At 46.1% G+C, this 20,373-nt stretch overlaps 1 protein-coding gene across 8 annotated transcripts in view; it reads right to left on the minus strand.

Annotated features, from left to right (window-relative positions):
* tymp (thymidine phosphorylase) overlaps window positions 1–20,373 on the minus strand; it is a 67,260-nt gene that overhangs the window by 8,769 nt on the left and 38,118 nt on the right. For all 8 annotated transcript variants that reach the window (XM_068059343.1, XM_068059340.1, XM_068059338.1 and 5 more), the window contains 4 exons: window positions 15,458–15,587; window positions 14,177–14,295; window positions 6,221–6,383; window positions 1,568–1,783 (listed from right to left, as the gene is read on the minus strand). In XM_068059343.1, coding sequence (XP_067915444.1) covers window positions 1,568–1,783; window positions 6,221–6,383; window positions 14,177–14,295; window positions 15,458–15,587 — 628 coding nt within the window. The remainder of the gene's footprint in view (window positions 1–1,567; window positions 1,784–6,220; window positions 6,384–14,176; window positions 14,296–15,457; window positions 15,588–20,373) is intronic.

The raw sequence follows: 20,373 nt of genomic DNA on the forward strand, positions 1-20,373 counted from the left end.
AGCAGCATACAGCTCTCTCAGTGGGGCTGCTGAGGCTTCAAAGCAGCCAGCCTTCTGATTGGACCGGCAGCATCGGGAGCCCTTCCACCACCCTTCATTGGCTCATGAGCCAATTAGGATGCTGCCTCTGGGAATATCCCTGTGCCAGAGTCCCAAAGCTCACACAACAATTCAGCCCATTAACTCTGTTTCTATCTCCATAGATGCTGCCTTACCTCTTGAGTATTTCCAGCCTTTTATGTTTGAATTACCCCCCTGAAGAAAGTTCTGCCAAGGACATTGGGATATCAGGGTATAAACACAGTGATAGATAAGAAACATGGAAAGGAAATCCTGAACTAAACTTTCTCAGGGCGAGAGGAGAAATGATCCAAGAGTTTTAAACAGATCAGATTAATGGATAATTCCTTTAAGCAGGACTGGAAAGCATTGGTTAAAAAAAATTCTCACCTCAAACCAGAACAGAAGATGTTCCTTTCATAGCCAAGTGCTCCTACATACTGCCATCACTGCCCAACACAGACAGCTGTCACTTCCCAATACACATTGCCCTAACTCCTTGTTGCATTGTGGATGATATTGAATAGATTGGGGAAGACGTTGATTGGGATGATGTTGCAGGCATATGAGATGATGCCAGATAGATCAGTGATGATGTTGAATAGCTTGGAGATATTGTTAGGTAAATTAGGGATAATGTTGAATAGATTGGGGATGATATTGGGTCGATTGGGGATGATATTGGGTCGATTGGGGATAATGTTGGATGGATTATGGATGACGTTGGATTATTTGGAGTTGAGGTCTAAGACAGTATAAGGATCAAAACTTATGGAATTTTTCACATTTGACGTTGTCTCCAGTTTTCAATATCCAAATTTACGGATGGAACATCCATTTATTTACAGGGTCCTTCTACCACAATGGCACAGGTGATGTCAGGATTGATAGGTGTAAACGTACAGAATGCCCAATTCTCACCACCTTTGAGGAGAGTGGAAAAGAAAGTTTTCTGGATGTTAGTGGGGCTACAGGTGTTTCTCACACTTCTCGAGTACCCCTCAGTTAGTTACTCAAGGATTGTCTTTGGCGAGTCCTATCCTGTTAAATATGGGCTAGTGGAAAGAATAAGAACACTGATAAATCCATTCAGGTACAATACTTAACCCACAGTTATCACCTCTTTTGCCTTCTTCTCCTCCAACATGGGACTTAGCTTTGACCGACAGTCTGTGGGTACAGTCCGATGGAGGCCATGTCTGGACAGTGTGTGTCAGCAGTCTTCTGATCATGAGTGGCAGGGAAGCCAAGCCCACGCTCAATGCAGAGATCAATGAGTAGCAATTGGGGGAAGGGACCTTGTCTGATAACTTTTCCCCGGCTCACTGAGGGAAACAGCTGCACCCCCACTGGTGCCTTAAATCACATCAGGAGGGACTAGACAAGCAGCCTCTCACACTGTAAAGCCCACCTTTGGATAAAGTATCCAGACCAATCATCATAATGCTATTCATTTGAATCAGCAGGAGTTTGTGCTGTCACTCTTTAACACAATGTAAAAAAATACCTCCAGCCTCAGCCTTCAGTTCTTCCTGTTTCTTTGCACGTTTCAGGACCTCTTTCCCCTGACAAAGAGCTTTGGCCAAGTCAACGGGCACTCCCTGTGCCACCAGCATGGCTTGGAACTTGCCAAGAGCGCAGCCATTCTCTAATACATCCTTGATGGCCTTCTCTCCAGCCTTTAAGCTCCCGGCTTTTCCGCACATATGGAGTAGGTGGCTTCCTATTGAAGGTGGAAACAAACATGTTAATAAAATTGATGTGTGATGTGAATAAGCACACGTGACTTTGAGTCTGTTTGCATGTGCGACTGTCTGCAGCTGCCTGCAGGTGGGGTCCACCACCCCTCGCTCTTGCCCCACTCAGTACAGATGGTAGAATTTGATACCCATTTGCTGGCACCGTGAGAATGCTCCAGGTTACAGCAATATTCACCGATGCTCGGCAAGTTCCACACTAAAACAAACGTTCCCAGTAGTGGTCATTGCCTCACAAATGGGAGCAGAAACTCTAGGCAATTAACCCGTCTGTAGCCTAATGACACTTGAGATCATCTGTACCAATCCCATCATCGACCAGGCTGAGACCAGTGAGCTCACCCCAGCCTGGGACCTGCCTGGTCTCTTTGACTTGGTATCACACTGTGTGGCACATTTACCCACTGCCCCAACCTTCCAAACCTTAGCTAAAGCTTGTGCATTCAGCCCCAAAATGTCCACATTAGGCCAAATCCACCTGTTCACAATAACAGAGCTGTTAACCTAGCATTTTGGAATGAGGTTCCCATTTATCCCTAAGAAGCACAATAAGGGACAAGGGTTTCCTACAATGACCCTTCCTCTCCACTGTCTATGTTATAACACACATTTGAGGCAATGCCATTCCCAAACTGGGCTCAGGATTGTGCTGAGTGTGTGTGAGGTCAATTGGCATCAAGAGCATCTGAACTCCTGCAGACAAGTAGAGTCACAGAGTTATACAGCACAGAAACAGGCCCTTCGGCCCATCGTGTCTGTGCTGGCCATCAAGTACCTAACTATTCTAATCCCATTTTCCAGCACTTGACCCATAGCCTTGTATGCTATGGCGTTTCAAGTGCTCATCTAAATATTTCTTTAATGCTGTGAGGGTTCCTGCGTCTACCACCTCTTCAGGTAGTGCGTTCCAGATTCCAACCACCCACTGGGTGGAAATGTTTTTTCTCAAATCCCCTCTAAGCCTCCTGCACCTTACCTTAAATCTATGCCCCCTGGTTATTGACCCTCCACTAAGGGAAGAGTTTCTTCCTATTTAATCTCTCAATGCCCCTCATAATTTTGTATACCTCAATCATATCTCCCCTCAGCCTTCTCTGCTCTAAGGAAAGCAACCCCAGCCTTTTCAGTCTCTCTTCATAGCTGAAATGCTCCAGCCCAGGCAACATCCTGGTGAATCTCCTCTTCACCCTCTCTTTCAACATACCATTAACATACTGTCTGTCTTTACTCCATGACTTTCTGGTCAGTTATTCTCTGTGACTCTTTGTCCTATCAACACCTTGCCCTTTGTTATCTCTTGCCCACCCCCACTTTATTTGCTTAAAACCTATTACATTTCTGACATTTGTCAGTACTGATGAAGGGCCACTGATCTGAAACGTTAACTCTGCTTCACTCTCCAAAGATGCTGCTAGACCTGCTGAGTATTTCCAGATTTTCATGTTTTTATTTCAGATTTCCAGCACCTGCAGTATTTTGCCCTTATTCGTAATTGTGTGGTTTACCTTGATGATGTGCTTGTCGACAGTGACACTTGGAAGGACCACTTGGAACAACTGCGGGGCTCTGTCTGGAAGGTTGCAGCCGACTGATTTGGTGATAAAACTTTGTGGAAAAATTTAAATACCAGAATGCCAGGCTGTTCCGATGGAGTTTACTATTACAGCCCTATCACTTAAAGACTATCCATATTGCTGGCAAAAATAATGTTATTGCAGATGCTTTATCGTGAATCTAACTTTTTATGGAGTTAATATGAGTGCAAAGATGGTACAAAGCAAAATTGTATTAACTACAAGTAAAGAGTGAATGGGGATGAGTGTGAAAATGTATTTTAAAATGTTTTCATCTTCTGTTTTTTACACTTGGTAATGAAACGCATTTAAAAATAGCTTCTCATTTCTCCAAGGGCAGTGGTGTTACAAGAATGCTTTTTTTCTGTACAATATGTTTTAAGGACTTATAGTTGAATTATGGACATTGATTCATCTGGAATCTTGAAGAGATGCTGAACATTGTGTTTTTTTTTAAAGTCACCAGGAGGTTCCTGGACTTGGCTTGGAAACAAGTCTAACTGGAAGTGGATAATCACCCAGCAGGGGTTATTTTTGATTTGGGGAGATGTTTACAAAGAAGTGACAGACCAAGATTTATAGAGTTCAGGAGGCTTGACCTCTGGAATGTTTTTAGTTTCACTTTGAATTGTGACAAACAGTTGTTTTTTGCCTGCCAAGGAAGACCCAGCTCATCTTTCTCCCTTGAAAAGAAATCCTGCATTTCCAATGTGTCAGTTTCCTAATTCCAACTGTATTTGGAAAAACCCTGCATATCAAGTGTGTGGGAACTGAAACCTTGTTGTCACATTTCTGCTGTAAGACCTATCTGAAGCCTCTGCAGCTGCATTTCTTGGAAAGCCGACCTAAACTGATCTTCAAGATCGTCTGGAAAGAACAGTTCTAGGAAGATCCTAGTGACAGCTGTCTGTACGCATTTGGGACTCCAAACCAAAACCAAAGACAAGTATGCCGCCTAAGTGGTTCTTTTTGTTTTCTTCGTAATAGTGCTATAAACAAAAATCCCTTTTATTTTTTCCGGTTAACCAGAGTCTGCATGTGTGTATGTGAAGGGCTAAGATAAATAAGGGGCTTTAATATTTCAATTTGTGTCTATATGTTTTACTTCATTATTGGTTAAGATGTGTTTAATAATAAACTGATAATTTTGTTGTTTATTTAAAGAAACCTGGTTGGTGTCTTTTATTCTGGGAAAAATAGAGTATATGGTTGACTGGATCGGTAAGTGGGAAAATTTAAATATATGTTGTGACCTGTGGAGACGTGGGACAAGAATTAAAAGTGCACTCCTCCCACCTTGGTCGTAACACTACACAAGATAAGAGCACACGGTGTAGGGGTTAACACATTAGCATGGATAAATGACTAGTTAGCTAACAGGAAACAGATAATCGGGATAAATGGATCATTTTTGGGTTGGCGAGCCATTACTCGTGGACTGCCACAGGGATCAGTGCTGGGGCCTCAATTATTTACAATCTATATTAATGACTTGGATGAAGGGACTGAATGTATGGTATCTAAATTTGCTGATGACACCAACATAGGAAGGAAAGTAAGTTGTCAAGAGGATGTGAAGCGTCTACAAAGGGATTTAAATAGATTAAGTGAGTGGACAAAAATTTGGCAGATGGAATATAATGTGGGAAAATGTGAACTTGTCCACTTTGACAGGAAGAATAGAAAAGCTGTATATTATTTAAATAGAGGTAGATTGCAGAACTCTATGGTACAGAGGGATCTGGGTATCTTGGTACATGGATCACAAAAGGTTAGTATGCAGGTACAGCAACTGATTAGGAAGGCAAATGGAATGTTGGCATTTATTGCAAGGGGAATCAAGTATAAAAGTAGGGAAGTAAAAGCAAAATACTGCAGATGCTGGAAATCTGAAATAAAAACAAGAAATTCTGGAAACACTCAGCAGGTCTAGCAGCATCTGTGGAGAGAGAAGGAGAGCCAACGCCTTAGGTCAGTGGCCCCTCCTCAGAACCGTCAGTGACCTTCTTCTGAAGAAGGGTCACTGATCCGAAACGCCAACTCTGCCTCTCTCTCCACAGATCCCGCCAGACCCGCAGAGCCTCTCCAGCATTTCCTGTTTTTATTATAAAAGTAGGTAAGGTTTACTGCAGTTGTACAGGACCTTGGTGAGACCACATCTGGAGGGCTGTGTACAGTTTTGGTCTCCTTATTTGAAAAAGGATACAATTGCGTTCGAAGCAGTTCAGAGAAGGTTCACTCGACTAATTCCGGGGATGAAAGAGTTATCTTATGAAGAAAGGCTAAAGCGGTTGGGCCTATACCCAGTGGAGTTCACAAAAAATGAGAGGTGATCTTATTGAAACATAAAAGATTCTGAGGGGACTTGATAGAGTGTATATCGGGAGGATGTTTCCTCTTGCAGCGGAAACTAGAACTAGGGGACACAGTTTAAGAATGAGGTATCCCTTTTAAGTCGGAGATGAGGAGAAATTTTTTCATAAACCTCAAAGAAGATTGGAGATTGGAACACTTTTTCTCACAGGATATTAGAGAAATTGCACAGATTACCAAAAAAATGGTTAATCCAACTCAACTGATGCCTTTGAAAAGAAACTGGACCTGTACCTGAGGACTAAGGGTATGAGATATTAATAAACCTGGGAGCTTGGAAAGAGTGCAGAGGTCTTGGGTTGGAGGAGACAGAGTTCCCAGTTGAAGTGGCCATGCATGGGCTGTGGAAAGAGTGAGACTAATGGCCCAATGAGCATTGTCATTACAAGGTTTCTTGTGTTCTTTAGTTATCCATGCTGTCCATCGCTTACACACTGGATGCTGTTCTTGACTGACCTAAGCAAGTGACCAGTTCCTCCAAGTCCTTGTGCCCCTTGCCCTTCAGGCATTCAATGGATTCAATGACTTCTAGAGAGTTCCCAATACATCTCCCGATGGGATTGTTCATCTTGGAGAGGATGGCAGCTGTTTGAATCCCCATGTGATTTCCAACATATACCTAAAGATTTAAAACAAAATATATTGATCAGTCACTGGGGAACTCATAACAGAAGAAATGATGCATTCAATGCATCAAGGAATGATCAGTAGTTATAAAGCTTGCTGGGCAATGGGAGGCCACCAAGCGCTAGGCACGAACCAAGATCAGGAAGCTTTAGAGGTCCACTCTACATTGGGTGAGTAATTTCATCTCAACAGTGAGTGAGGAAAACTGCAATCACCCCATCACAAACACATCATATATCTAATCTGAGGGAGGGACCTGCAAGCTTTAAACCTTGCAATTTTCAGCTTCAAAGTTTGAGGTGCACAGTTTCTACAATTCTTTATCTTGTTACACACAGGGGAGGAAGGGGTCTCAGGCTCCCCCTCGCCCTTTTCCTGGTTTGGCCATGACAGGGATTAACTTTTAAAACACAGAGTGTTTTTAGTTTCACCTCAATGAGTACTTGCTCGCTGCTGTGTGATTGTCATAGAGTTATCAGAACACCTACATTTTCCTCCAAATCATTTATATATACTACAAAGAGCAAAGGTCCCAGTGGTGTTCCGCAGGGATATATAAATGATTTGGAGGAAAATGTAGCTGGTCTTATTAGTAAGTTTGCGGACGACACAAAGGTTGGTGGAGTTGCGGATAGTGATGAGGATTGCCAGAGGATACAGCAGGATATAGATTGGTTGGAGACTTGGGCGGAGAAATGGCAGATGGTGTTTAATCCGGACAAATGTGAGGTAATGCATTTTGGAAGATCTAATGCAGGTGGGAAGTATACAGTAAATGGCAGAACTCTTGGGAGTAGTGACAGGCAGAGAGATCTGGGCGTACAGGTCCACAGGTCACTGAAAGTGGCAACGCAGGTGGATAAGGTAGTCAAGAAGGCATACGGCATGCTTGCCTTCATCGGTCGGGGCATAGAGTATAAAAATTGGCAAGTCATGCTGCAGCTGTACAGAACTTTAGTTAGGCCACACTTAGAATATTGCATGCAATTCTGGTCGCCACACTACCAGAAGGACGTGGAGGCTTTGGAGAGGGTACAGAAGAGGTTTACCAAGATGTTGCCTGGTCTGGTGGGCATTAGCTATGAGGAGAGGTTGGATAAACTCGGATTGTTTTCACTGGAATGACGGAGGTGGAGGGGTGACATAATAGAGGTTTACAAAGTTATGAGCGGCATGGACAGAGTGGATAGTCAGAAGCTTTTTCCCAGGGTGGAAGAGTCAGTTACTAGCGGACATAGGTTTAAGGTGAGAGGTGCAAAGTTTAGAGGGGATGTGCCAGGCAAATTCTTTACACAAAGGGTGGTGAGTGCCTGGAACTTGCTGTCGTGGGAGGTGGTGGAAGCAGGTACGATAATGACGTTTAAGAGGCATCTTGACAAATACATGAATAGGATGGGAATAGAGGGATATGGTCCCCGGAAGTGCAGAAGGTTTCAGTTTAGGCAGGCATCAAGATCGGCGCAGGCTTGGAGGGCCGAATGGCCTGTTCCTGTGCTGTACTGTTCTTTGTACAGCACAGAAACAGGGCCGTCGGCCCGTCATGTCCATGCCGGCTATCATTCTAATCCCATTTTCCAGCACTTGGCCCGTAGCCTTGTATGCTATGTTGTAAAGGAATCAATCAGACGGGCTTTCTCAAGTTTAAACAAGAAAGGTGTAAGTTTATTAACCGTAACTCTCTACCTCAGTTAAAACTACTAAAAATACGCAACGCAACCACGCAAGAATGCATACACGATAAGCACGCACACAAATAGATACAGAGGAGGAGAAAGAATTAAAGGGGGAAGGTTTGACATAGTGGATAGAATTCAGTTACAGTTTTTTAGTTTTGCTGTGAAGTCTTGATTGAAGTTAAGTCTTGCACTTCTTGTTGGGGCCCAGTGCGCACTTTCAAAATTGTTTTGCTGGTACCAGAGGGCTGCAGGGGCCTTTGGTCTTGAGGCTTAAGTTGCTTCCGTGGGTTCCCGGAACTTTGTGTGAGAGGGAGACAGAGAGAGAGAGACCTTGCTTCTCTTTTGTCTTCAAAATTGCAGTCTGCCTAAAACTTCACTGTGATGCACAATTCCATCAATTCCCAGGTTGGCCAGCAGGTTAGTCATGTGACCTGCTCTTTGTTTGACACAGCATCACCTGCAAGGGTTGTTGATTCTTCAAAGCTCACTGGACACACTCAGTGGTGGGGGGGCAGGTGGAGTGCTGGCTGTTACACAGACAACGACTCTCAATGTCTTTTGATCATCACTATTGACAAAACCCATCTGGCTAATTGAATCAGGGTGCACTCCCATTATCTCGCTAGGCAACTGTCGCTCAGAACGCAAATGTGCAGCCATGTTTTCAATCGCTGCTCTGTGGTCTTTTTAAACAAGTTATGTTCAATGTCCAGTACAAGTTCAAATAGTGTTCCATATGCTGAAATTAATAAGTTTCTATTTGGCAGATGTGGTTTCTCTCACACCTCCAACTCTGGCCGAATGAAATGTGACATTAGGGGGAGCATTTCATTATAAATGAGAAGGAAGAGAAAGTACAGGAAAACACACATGCATTTCTCTCATTCATTCTCCATTTATTCAGAAATCTTAAAATTCTTACAGTCTATCTTTGCTTTGTAGCAGTGCTGCTTTGGGCTGCCCTTTTTGTCCTTGAGGTGGATCTGAGATAGTTATGTGTTGCCCAAAGGATTTAAAGTTTCTTCACTAGCAGCCTGCAATACTTTGGGAATGGGCATCCCAATAAACATGTGATTTTTGGGAAAGTTTGCAGTTTGCACATTTCCAAAATTGTCTATGGACCCTTTGCTCCTGTTGAGGTCTGCAGGGGGATGGTTAGATTCAATTAGTCCTGGTTTGGAGTTCTGATCATGGGAGTCGGCAGTGGGGCGGACCCACTCTGATCTCTCTTTCTGTGCTCTGAGGAATCATTCAAGTGGTTTTCACTTTAGGGTATGGTTGGTTCCTTTTTCTCCTGACTATGGGGGATGATTCTTTGCTAATCTTCCCTATGTCCTCTGGGACATTCTTGCTTGCAGGTATTTGTCCAGATTCTACTGCACTCCCTTGCAACACTTTGGCTAGGTGAGGCATCACCCTCACGGTTTCTCGGCTCTCTTGAGGACTTTCTTTATCCCTGCAGGTGTCTGTAAATGCTGTTCGCAACTCTGGTGGGGTGCTTCTGGTATCTGCATTTACATAGGAGGATGTGGGTCTAATTTTTCCAACATTTTGGGGTTGGCTGACCAGACAGTAGGGGTTTTTCCCAGACCTCCTTTAACCTGTCCCCTTTGCCCTTTTTCCCTTTCCCTCTCTAACCTTTTACCAGCCCTGTGCCTGTCCGTCCTTTTTGTTCTCGGCAGGGGTCCCTTACAGTTCACCAGCCCTCTGCTGGAGGGTCCTCCAAATGCTGGTACTGGGCTTAGGGGTGCAGATTTTACTGTAGGTTGTGCTTTCCCCTCAACCTGGCAGATGTGGCAACTCCTACAGTACTCCACCACATCTTTGTGGAGTTTTGGTCAGTCAAACTACTGTCTTATGCAGGCTTTGGTTTCTCGTATAACAACATGTACAGCCACTGTAACCTCATGGGCCATTCTTAATATTTCTCTCCGGTACCTCTGTGACACCACTAACTGGTGAACCACGGTTCACTCTTTGTCCTTAGGTCTGTGAGGAGAACTCCATTTCCTCATCAGTACCTCATTCTTTAAATAATAGCAATCAGGGACTCCCTCTGCTTCAGTTTCAGTCTGGGCAGCCTGTGCTAACTCTCTCAGCACAACGTTTGCTTGCTGAGCCTGAACTAGGGAAGATCCATTTAATCCATTTCCTAGATCCTCTAACTTTCCAAAGAAAGTCAGACAGACAGACCTCATGGTCATCTGCCTGCAGTGCCAATGCAGTCTCCTCTGGGGGATTAACTACACATTCAGGGCAACGGTAGAGGACCATCTCCTGCCACTGTCTGTCTCTCTGACCTCCTGTGGTCTCTCTTTCACTACTGGGGAAGCTAATACCCTCACCACCATCAGATCATTACCTAGGAGAAGGTCAACCCCATCCACAGGCAAACCAGAGACAGTCCCTACAGTCACTGGTCCCGAAACTAGGTCGCACTCCAAGTGCACCCTGTGTATAGGTACGGGCGTACACTGCCCTCCAATACCATTTACTATCATTGTGGTATTTACTGCACTCTCTGGGGGAATGGTCAGGCCTTTTCCCAGTAAAAGGGATCTCGTAGCCCCTGTGTCCCTGAGTATTACTATGGGCTTGCTTGTCCCACTCAAGGGATATGGGGTTACTCTCCCTTCAGACACAAACCCTGATAACCTGAAGGAATCCTATTAAATTTTCCTACACCCGCAGCAGTATATTTTCTGGGTCTTACTATTGCTGCAATTAAAGCCACAGCTTGTCCATCAGGGTCCCTTCTCCTTCACTGAGCGAATGTGCCCTGATTAACCCTACAGGCCTTCCCTGTAGTTAGCTCTTTGATGACCTGTCTTAGCACAATGGAAGCACACAGGTCTCTGGGTTAAAGCCTGGCTACCTGACCCAAACCCAACTACATGTGTGGGGTTCGGGTGGGGTCGGGTCTGTATTCTGTGTCCAGCATTTGGGCTCGGGTCCGGTCGGACTGGACTGTACTGGTTCCATGTTTTATAAATAAATGTATTATTACATTTTAGCGTGTTTTTTTTTGCTATGTCTGTAACTGAGACTATGAAATCAAATGTTCATTTAACTGCCCATTGGGTGCTTTGTTGAGAGTAGGCTATTTGTTTTCTTTTTAATCTATGTTTTGATGTGATTTTTTTCTGTTTCAATAACATGTTTGATATTATTAATTTCATTGCGATATTTGGGTCAGGTCAGGCATGAAAAAAATTAAAGGACTTGGGCTCCAGTCGGGTTCAGTTTGGCTGTGGTCGGGTCAGGCCCGGGTTGGGTTTTAATTTAAACCCAAGTAGGCCTTTACTCTGGGTCTCACTCCTACTTACAGCACTATCCTTTTTGGCTGGAGGAGGGCCCCCTATGTGTCCTACTTTTCTTTCTCTCCCAGAACAGCTTGGGCTACTATCACCTTCCCACTCTTTGTCCTTTTCAGATTTGTGAGGGTGATTAGGAACAGTTTTCCCCTGGGGAACCAACTTGTATATTCGAGCAAACTCAGCAGCCAGAACTGCAGCTTGTCTCACCCTATGTACTTTTTGTTCCTCCACATGGGTCTTTATGGAGAGTGGAGAGAGTTTTTAAATTCCTCAAGGAGAATTATCTCTCTGAGGTTTTCATAGCTGTGCAGAACTTTAAGAGCCCTCAACCACTGGTCAAAATCCAGCTGCTTACTTCTCTCAAACTCCAAGTAAGTTTGATCAGTCTGTTTTCCTGAGGATTCAGAACTTTTGGTGATAGGCTTCTGGTACTAACTTATATGCCCAGAGGATAGCATTTTTTGCCAGTTCATAATTTGATGAACTCTCATCGGGCAACAAGGAATAAACCTCATGGGCTTTTCCCATTAGCTTGCTTTGCAGCAGAAGAGTCCAACTCTCAGCCGGCCATTTTAACTGCCTTGTAATTTTCTCAAAAGATACAAAAAATGCTTCCACATCTCCCTCATTGAATTTTGGAATCAGTTGGGAAAATTTTTAAAATTCAGTACACAGCCCCGCACTGCTTGTACTTTCCATGCTTTCACTGGGGTTACTCTATCGCCCCCTAGTTAACTCAAGCCGCCTCAGCTCTCTTTCCTCCCGTTCCTTTTGGAAATTTCTCTCTCTCTCTTTCTCTCTTCTAATTCAAGTTTCCTCTGTTCCAGTTGTATCTTTGATAGCAATACCCTGTTGAGGTCTATTTCTAATCCTGTCTCTGATTCTTCAGATTTGAGGGAAAAGTGGTTGGCCACTAGTCTTAGGAGTTCGAATTTCCTAGCCTTGGCACGGAAAGTGATCCCACTTTCCTCAGCCATATTTTGCAACTCCTCCATAGACAGTGCCTTTAACTTATCCCAGGTTACTCCACCCTGGCTTGGGAGTGTTCTGGCTTCGGTCGCGGACATGTTAGCATTCAAGCACACACACCCACAAGAAAACCTGTATGAAATCTTTTCTCTTGTTGATTGGGATCAATTTGACTTCCCACTTCCAATTTCTGTATCTATGGTCCAGGCTCAGACGTTCGTCCCCAAATTTATGTTATGCACAGGTGAGGAAGGGGTCTAAGGCTCCCATCTCGCCCCTTTCCTGGTTTGGCCATAACAGGGTTTAACTTTTAAAACACAGTGTTTTTAGCTTCACCTCAGTGAGTCATTGTTCACTGCTCTCTAATTGCAATTGTAAAGGAATCAATCAGACAGGCTTTCTCAGATTTAAATAAGAAACGTGTACGTTTATTAACCTTAACACTCTACTCAGTTAAAACTACTAAAAATATGCAACACGACCACGCTCGCATGCATACACAATAAACACTCACACAAATAGATACAGAGGAGGAGAAAGAATTAAAAGGGGAAGGTTTGAAGTAGTAGATAGAATTCAGTTACAGTTTTTTAGTTTTGCTGTGAAGTCTTGATTGAAGTTAAGTCTTGCACTTCTTGTTGGGGCCCAGTGCGCACTTTCAAACTTGTTTTGCTGGTACCAGAAGGCTGCAGGGGTCTTCTGTCTTGAGGCTTAAGTTGCTTCCATGGGTTCCCGGAACTTTGCATGAGAGGGAGACAGAGAGAGAGAGACCTTGCTTCTCTTTTGTCTTCAAAATTGCAGTCTGCCTAAAACTTCACTGTGATGCACAATTCCATCAATTCCCAGGTTGGCCAGCAGGTGAATCATGTGACCAGCTCTTTGTTTGACACAGCATCGCCTGCGACGGTTGTTGATTCTTCAAAGCTTACGAGACACAGGGTGGAGTGCTGGCTCTTGAATAGACAACGACGCTCAATGTCTTTTGATCATCACTATTGACAAAACCCATCTGGCTAATTGAATCAGGAAGCACTCCCATTATCTCTCTAGGCAACTGTCTTTCAGAATGCAAATGCACAGCCATGTTTTCAGCCACTGCTCTGTGGTCTTTTTAAACAAATTATGTTCAATGTCCAGTACAAGTTCAAATAGCATTCCATATGCCAAAATTAATATGTTTCCATTTGGCAAGTGTGCTTTCTGTCACAATCTCCAAAAACCAACATATTCTGGCCTTGAATGCTAGTCTTTCTGTAGAGATAGCAATTCCATCCCTTTCCTCCCCAGTTTCCCGCCCGCCAGAAGGGTGGGAAAGTCCATTTACAGGCCAAAGAGTCTCTGACTAGACTCATTGAACTCCACTAATACCAACAGGTGTTGGAGAGTGAAGAGTAAAGGGATACCTCTCAGATCTATCCTCCTCTCTGCTCTGTCTCCCCCTTACTCCGTGTGATTGAAATGTTTTGAGTGGGTGATGGGGGGAGCTCCGAGCACCCACTGCCACTGCAGGCAATGCCAACAATCCAATGCACTGCACCACACTAAAACCAACTCAATTCTCCTCCCTCACACACCCAGGTTCCAGCTCACACCAGTTTACAGCAGAACCACCCATTAAGTTCTGCCTATTCCTTTGCTGCTGCGTCCAACCAATTGATGGAATCTTTGATCACACCACACTGGTGTCGAACGTAAAACATGGATTGCTACACTGCATCACATGTCACATACAGAACATGGACTGGATCACTACACTGCACCAACTCCAATCCCTTTGTGCCAAAATTGTTGGACTGGTATGTGGCTTTTTCCCAACTACTGACCAGATACTGTGCCAGCTCTTTGGCCCTGTCGCGCTCCTTGAACAACGCTCCTTCTCCACATTTTACATCAAGAATCAGAGCAGTTAGGGACTCGGCTCCTTTCTTCGATAATATGGAAGCTGAAAATCAGAAACCACACATTACTGAAAACAGCTAATCCTTTATCTTTGATATCATCACAGAATGGCCAGGAAACAGTGAGCTCTCTTCCAGCAGTAACTGCTTATTGTCCAAGAGCCCTCAAACCCATTGTTCCAAATTGCCTAAGTAAATTTGACATTGACATTTCTTTTCCTTGAACTGATTGGAAAACTTTAGTCAATTAAAACAAAATGGCAGTAGAGATTGATGCCATTAAAGAAGTTCTGAGAAAGAGTAATGTGTCAGTGAGCTTCAACACAAGGGGGTCAGAGTTATAGAAGCAGGAACTCACACTGCAGTTATACAGGGCACTGGGCAGGCCACATTTGCAGTGCTATGTTCAGTTTTAGGTGACCCACCTTAAGATGAAGATGCTGGGCTCAGTAATGATTCACCAGGGTAGTACCTGGGATTAAGGTGGGGGTGGAGAAGATGACTGATGATGAGTGACGGGGTCAACCTTGGGTCATATTTGCTGGGAGTGAAGAGGTTAAGAGGTGATCTGTTTGTTTCAAATTATGAAGGGGATCAGCAGGAGAGTCAGGGAACTCTCCCCTCTAGTAGTGAATCCAGAACAAGAGACAATCTTAGAATTGGAGCTAAGCTGAACCCAGGACAGCTTTTGTCACAGAGGCTGTGAGAATGTAGAACCCACTGTCTCAGGAGAGCAGGGATACAGAATCTACTGAGTTCTTTAAAAGGGAGAAGGGCATTTAAATAGGGAGTAAAGGGATTAAAGGTTTGGACAGAGTACAGGGAATAATGTGTCGAGACTTAGAGCTGCCATGGGTAACAAAGTGGCTGTGAAGGCTCAATGAGCCAAATAACCAACTTCTGTTCCTATTGGAAGACAAGGACTGAGCAATGCAAGTTACAGCTTCTGTTCATATAGCATCTTCCATGTAATGAAGTGCGCCAAGATCTATTCTGTGGAGGATGATTATAGCACAGGAAGTAGAACAGATGTTAGAGGAGAATTAGTGAGGAAGTAGCCTGTGGGTTTCTGAGATACGGGCCCCGGCTATCGTAAGATGTGCCTTTCTCCATCACCTATAGGGCAAGCTGTTCAACTAACCTGCTGTCACCATGCCACTGACCTAAGTCAGTATCCCACTAACTTACTCTCACTGTGTCACTAACCTGCTATCAGGGGCATACTGTCCACAGTTGATGTCACATCCCTGATTGTATACAGCTTCTTATCGGCTGGCACCAGATCAGCTGTCTGCCCGACAATACAACAGCCAACGTTAGACAAGATGTCCTTCATCTAAAGACACAAGAAAGAAATCCAAAAATCAGTACGATTCCATCATTCTGCTTCGAGCACAGCCACTGGTCCAGAGGTCCAAGTGAGGAGGGGTAGAATTGCCCACTGTGTAACCATACAGAGTCACAGTTTATTCAGGGCAAGGGTCACTGACTGTGTAACTGTACAGAGTCACTGTTTATTCAGGGTGAGGGTCACTGACTGTGTAACTGTACAGAGTCACTGTTTATTCAGGGTGAGGGTCACTCACTGTGTAAGTGTACAGAGTCACTGTTTATTCAGGGTGAGGGTCACTCACTGTGTAACTGTACAGTCACTGTTAACTCAGGGTGAGGGTCACTCACTGTGTAACTGTTCAGAGTCACTGTTTATTCAGGGTGAGGATCACTCACTGTAACTGTACACAATCCCTGTTTACTCAGGGTGAGAGTCGCTCGCTGTGTAACTATACAGAGTCACTCTTTATTCAGTAGGGTAATGGTACATTTCCCTGACAACAGATTATATCCAACAACGTATCCCACTTTATTTCTGGGTATCGGCATTAATTTAAATTTTTTTCTAGGGACTCTGACTTTCAATAAATCCGGTAACTTATGGACTGGATCCAGGAAATCACCATGAAAAATGATCAGTTGGTTTTAAAACCCAACTGTGTCATTGTTGTCCTTCAGGGAAGGGGTCCTCTCACCATACCCAGTCTGGCCTACATGTGGTTCCCACCCATGCTTGACCCTAATACTCTTATGCAATCCCCAGACAGTCACTGAGTTGTAAAAGGGCTGTGGATTAATTGCGTCTTCACCTCTTGAATAGTGCTCAGTGATAGTGCAACACCACCATCTACAGGCTCCTAGAAGGAGTGCAACTGCCTGTGAAGAGCCCAATTATAAAAACGAGATGCTGGAAAAAAGACCAGCATTTATATACTGCCTTTCACAACCACCAAACATCTCAAAGCACTTTACAGCCAATGAAGTACTTCTGAACTGTAGTGATTGTTGTAATGTAGGAAAATAAACAAGATGAGGCTTTGGGGCTTTACCCGAAACTTTCACTTCACTTGTATTTACAGGAGGTGGAAGCAGAATCTGAGCATGATTTAAATAGGACAGGTTGGCTCAATGGTTCCACTCCCACCTTCTTAGAAGGTTAAGGGGAGATTTAATCTTAGTGTTTAAAATTATGAAGGCTTTTCCTAGAGTAAATAAGCAGAAACTGTTTCCCTGTTAGGTGGGTCAGTAACCAGAGGACACAGATTTAAGGTATTTGGCAAAAGAATCTGAGGTGACATGAAGAGAATTTTATTTAGCAGTGAGTTGTTATGATCTGGAATGCACTGTCTGAAAGGGCAGTGGAAGCAAATTCAATAATAACTTTCAAAAGGGAATTGGGATAAATACTTGAAATGAAAAAATTTTCAAGGCTATGGGGAAAAAGTGGGAGAATGGAATATTTGGATAGCTTTTTCATGGAGCCAGCATAGACACGATGGGTCGAATGGGCTCCTCTGTGCTGTATCATTCTATGATTCTAAATTAGAAGGTCATAGGTTGAAGCCCCACTCCAGGATGTGAGCACATAATTTAGTCTGACACTGCTTGATGGCTGGCACAGACACAATGGGCCAAAGGGCTTGTTTCTGTGCTGTAGGACTCTATAACTCCCAGTCCACTACAGAGGAAGTGCTGCACAGTTGGAGGTTCTGTCATCTGGCCGAGACATTAATCCAAAGCCCCATCTGCCTTTTCACTACTGTAAGAAAAGTAATTGGTGTCCTGACCAATATTGTATGGCTGCATTTGCTGACAATGCAACCACTAGGTGGCACTGTACTGGCACATGTGCAAATGCAACCTGTTCCACTTAAACGTCTGCGATGTTCAGGCAGCTGCCAGGACTAAAGATGGCGTTGCTCATATAATCACAGAATGGCAAAGTAAACCTGCGGCAGCACGCAATGGAAATCGAAATTGTTTTCAGTGCCATTCCGCTCTGGCCACTCACTCCCTGACCCCTGCTTCCTTCCTGCACCGCACCGCACCGCCCTAAGAAGCAAAGATGTAGGAGCATGTGGCAAAGAGGAGAGAAGGGGCGCAGCCTCAAGCTAGCATCTGGAGGGATAGGGGAAAGAGCGGGTGGCGGGGAGAGAGAGCGGGTGGCGGGGGGAGAGAGTGGGGGGGGCGCGCGGGTGGTGGGGGGAGAGAGCGGGTGGTGGGGGGAGAGCGACGACATAGGGGATGGAGTGGAGCAGCTGGAGAGAATGGCAGGGTAGGGAGGGGAGCGGAGCAGCTGGAGAGAGCGGCGGGGTAGGGGATGAAGCAGAGCAGCCGGAGAGAGTGGCAGGGTAGGGAGGGGAGCGGAGCAGCTGGAGAGAGTGGCAGGGTAGGGTGGGGTGTGGAGCAGCTGGAGAGAGTGGCAGGGTAGGGAGGGGAGTGGAGCAGCTGGAGAGAGTGGCAGGGTAGGCAGGGGAGCGGAGCAGCTGGAGAGAGTGGCAGGGTAGGGAGGGGAGTGGAGCAGCCGGAGAGAGCAGCAGGGTAGGGAGGGGAGCAGAGCAGCCGGCATAAAGTGGCAGGGTAGGGAGGGGAGCGGAGAGCCGGAGAGAGTGGCAGGGTAGGGAGGGGAGCGGAGCAGCTGGAGAGAGTGGCAGGGTAGGGAGGGGAGTGGAGCAGCTGGAGAGAGTGGCAGGGTAGGGAGGGGAGTGGAGCAGCTGGAGAGAGTGGCAGGGTAGGGAGGGGAGTGGAGCAGCTGGAGAGTGGCAGGGTAGGGAGGGGAGCGCAGCTGCTGGAGAGAGTGGCAGGTTAGGGAAGGGAGCGGAGCAGCCGGAGAGAGTGGCAGGGTAGGGAGGGGAGCGGAGCAGCTGGAGAGAGTGGCAGGGTAGGGAGGGGAGCGGAGCAGCCTGAAAGAGTGGCAGGGTAGGGAGGGGAGTGGAGCAGCCGGAGAGAGTGGCAGGGTAGGGAGGGGAGCGGAGCAGCTGGAGAGAGTGGCAGGGTAGGGTGGGGAGTGGAGCAGCTGGAGAGAGTGGCAGGGAAGGGTGGGGAGTGGAGCAGCTGGAGAGAGTGGCAGGGTAGGGAGGAGAGCGGAGCAGCTGGAGAGAGTGGCAGGGTAGGGAGGGGAGCGAAGCAGCTGGAGAGTGGCAGGGTAGGCAGGGGAGCGGAGCAGCTGGAGAGAGTGGCAGGGTAGGGAGGGGAGCGGAGCAGCTGGAGAGAGTGGCAGGGTAGGGAGGGGAGCGGAGCAGCTGGAGAGAGTGGCAGGGTAGGGTGGGGAGTGGAGCAGCTGGAGAGAGTGGCAGGGTAGGGAGGGGAGTGGAGCAGTCGGAGAGAGTGGCAGGGTAGGGAGGGGAGCGGAGCAGCTGGAGAGAGTGGCAGGGTAGGGAGGGGAGCGGAGCAGCTGGAGAGAGTGGCAGGGTAGGGTGGGGTGTGGAGCAGCTGGAGAGAGTGGCAGGGTAGGGAGGGGAGTGGAGCAGCTGGAGAGAGTGGCAGGGTAGGCAGGGGAGCGGAGCAGCTGGAGAGAGTGGCAGGGTAGGGAGGGGAGTGGAGCAGCCGGAGAGAGCAGCAGGGTAGGGAGGGGAGCAGAGCAGCCGGCATAGAGTGGCAGGGTAGGGAGGGGAGCGGAGCAGCCGGAGAGAGTGGCAGGGTAGGGAGGGGAGCGGAGCAGCTGGAGAGAGTGGCAGGGTAGGGAGGGGAGCGGAGCAGCTGGAGAGAGTGGCAGGGTAGGGAGGGGAGCGGAGCAGCCGGAGAGAGTGGCAGGGTAGGGAGGGGAGTGGAGCTGCTGGAGAGAGTGGCAGGGTAGGGAGGGGAGTGGAGCAGTCAGAGAGAGTGGCAGGGTAGGGAGCGGAGCGGAGCAGCCGGAGAGAGTGGCAGGGTAGGGAGGGGAGCCGAACCGACCAGGCACGTTGCACAAAGATGTACAGGTTACGTGATGACGTTGTCGGCACGTGCGCTAACCAGTCCTGGCAAGTCAGAACGCCGTGCACGCACAAAGAGCAGGAGCCCGTCTGTGCATGTGCGAATCTTGGCACAGCCTGATGACATCAGCAGCTGGCTGTGTTGTCAGGAATCACTTTGATATTTTATACCTTAACCAAAATCACAAAAACTGATTATCTGGTCATTATCACATTGCTGTTCGTGGGAATTTGCTGTACACTAATTGGCTGATGCTTTTCCTACATTACAACAGTAATTATATTTCAAAGTGCTTATTTGGGAATTAGTCTAGTGGCCCTCCTTGGCACCTTTTCCAAAGCCTCAATATCATCCACCATATGAGGGGACCAAAATTGGACACAGCATTCCAACTGAGGCCTGACAAGATCGTGTACAAGGACAAAATAGTATGCTTTATTTTACAGAGAATTGTTCTGTAAATAGAACATAACATCCTATTGACTCAATAGATTCATGGCACTAGTTGGGAACCTTTTAAGCTCTATACACTAGAATGCCCATTTTCTTTCCCTATAGGTTTAGCATTCGCCCTGCCCACATGTACAAAACTACGCTTTTTAAAGTTAAGCACCATTTGTCAGTCATGAGTCCAATCCCTCAGCACATCTAGATCCACCTGTCATAGTAAAGCATTGTCTATAATCCTGACTTTTGCACATATTGTCTCAAACTTGCAGATCATCCCCCAACACTTACATCTCGACAATTAATGGAAATTGAAAATAGCCACAGTCCTAACACTGATGAGCCCTGTGAGACACCATCATGAACTGGTCCCCAAGAGGAATCAAATCCATCTCCAACCATTTTCTGCCTATAGGCCTCCAGCCAGTTCT

The sequence above is a fragment of the Heterodontus francisci genome, chromosome 27, assembly GCF_036365525.1.
Source record: "Heterodontus francisci isolate sHetFra1 chromosome 27, sHetFra1.hap1, whole genome shotgun sequence".
Classification (NCBI taxonomy): Eukaryota; Metazoa; Chordata; class Chondrichthyes; order Heterodontiformes; family Heterodontidae; genus Heterodontus; species Heterodontus francisci.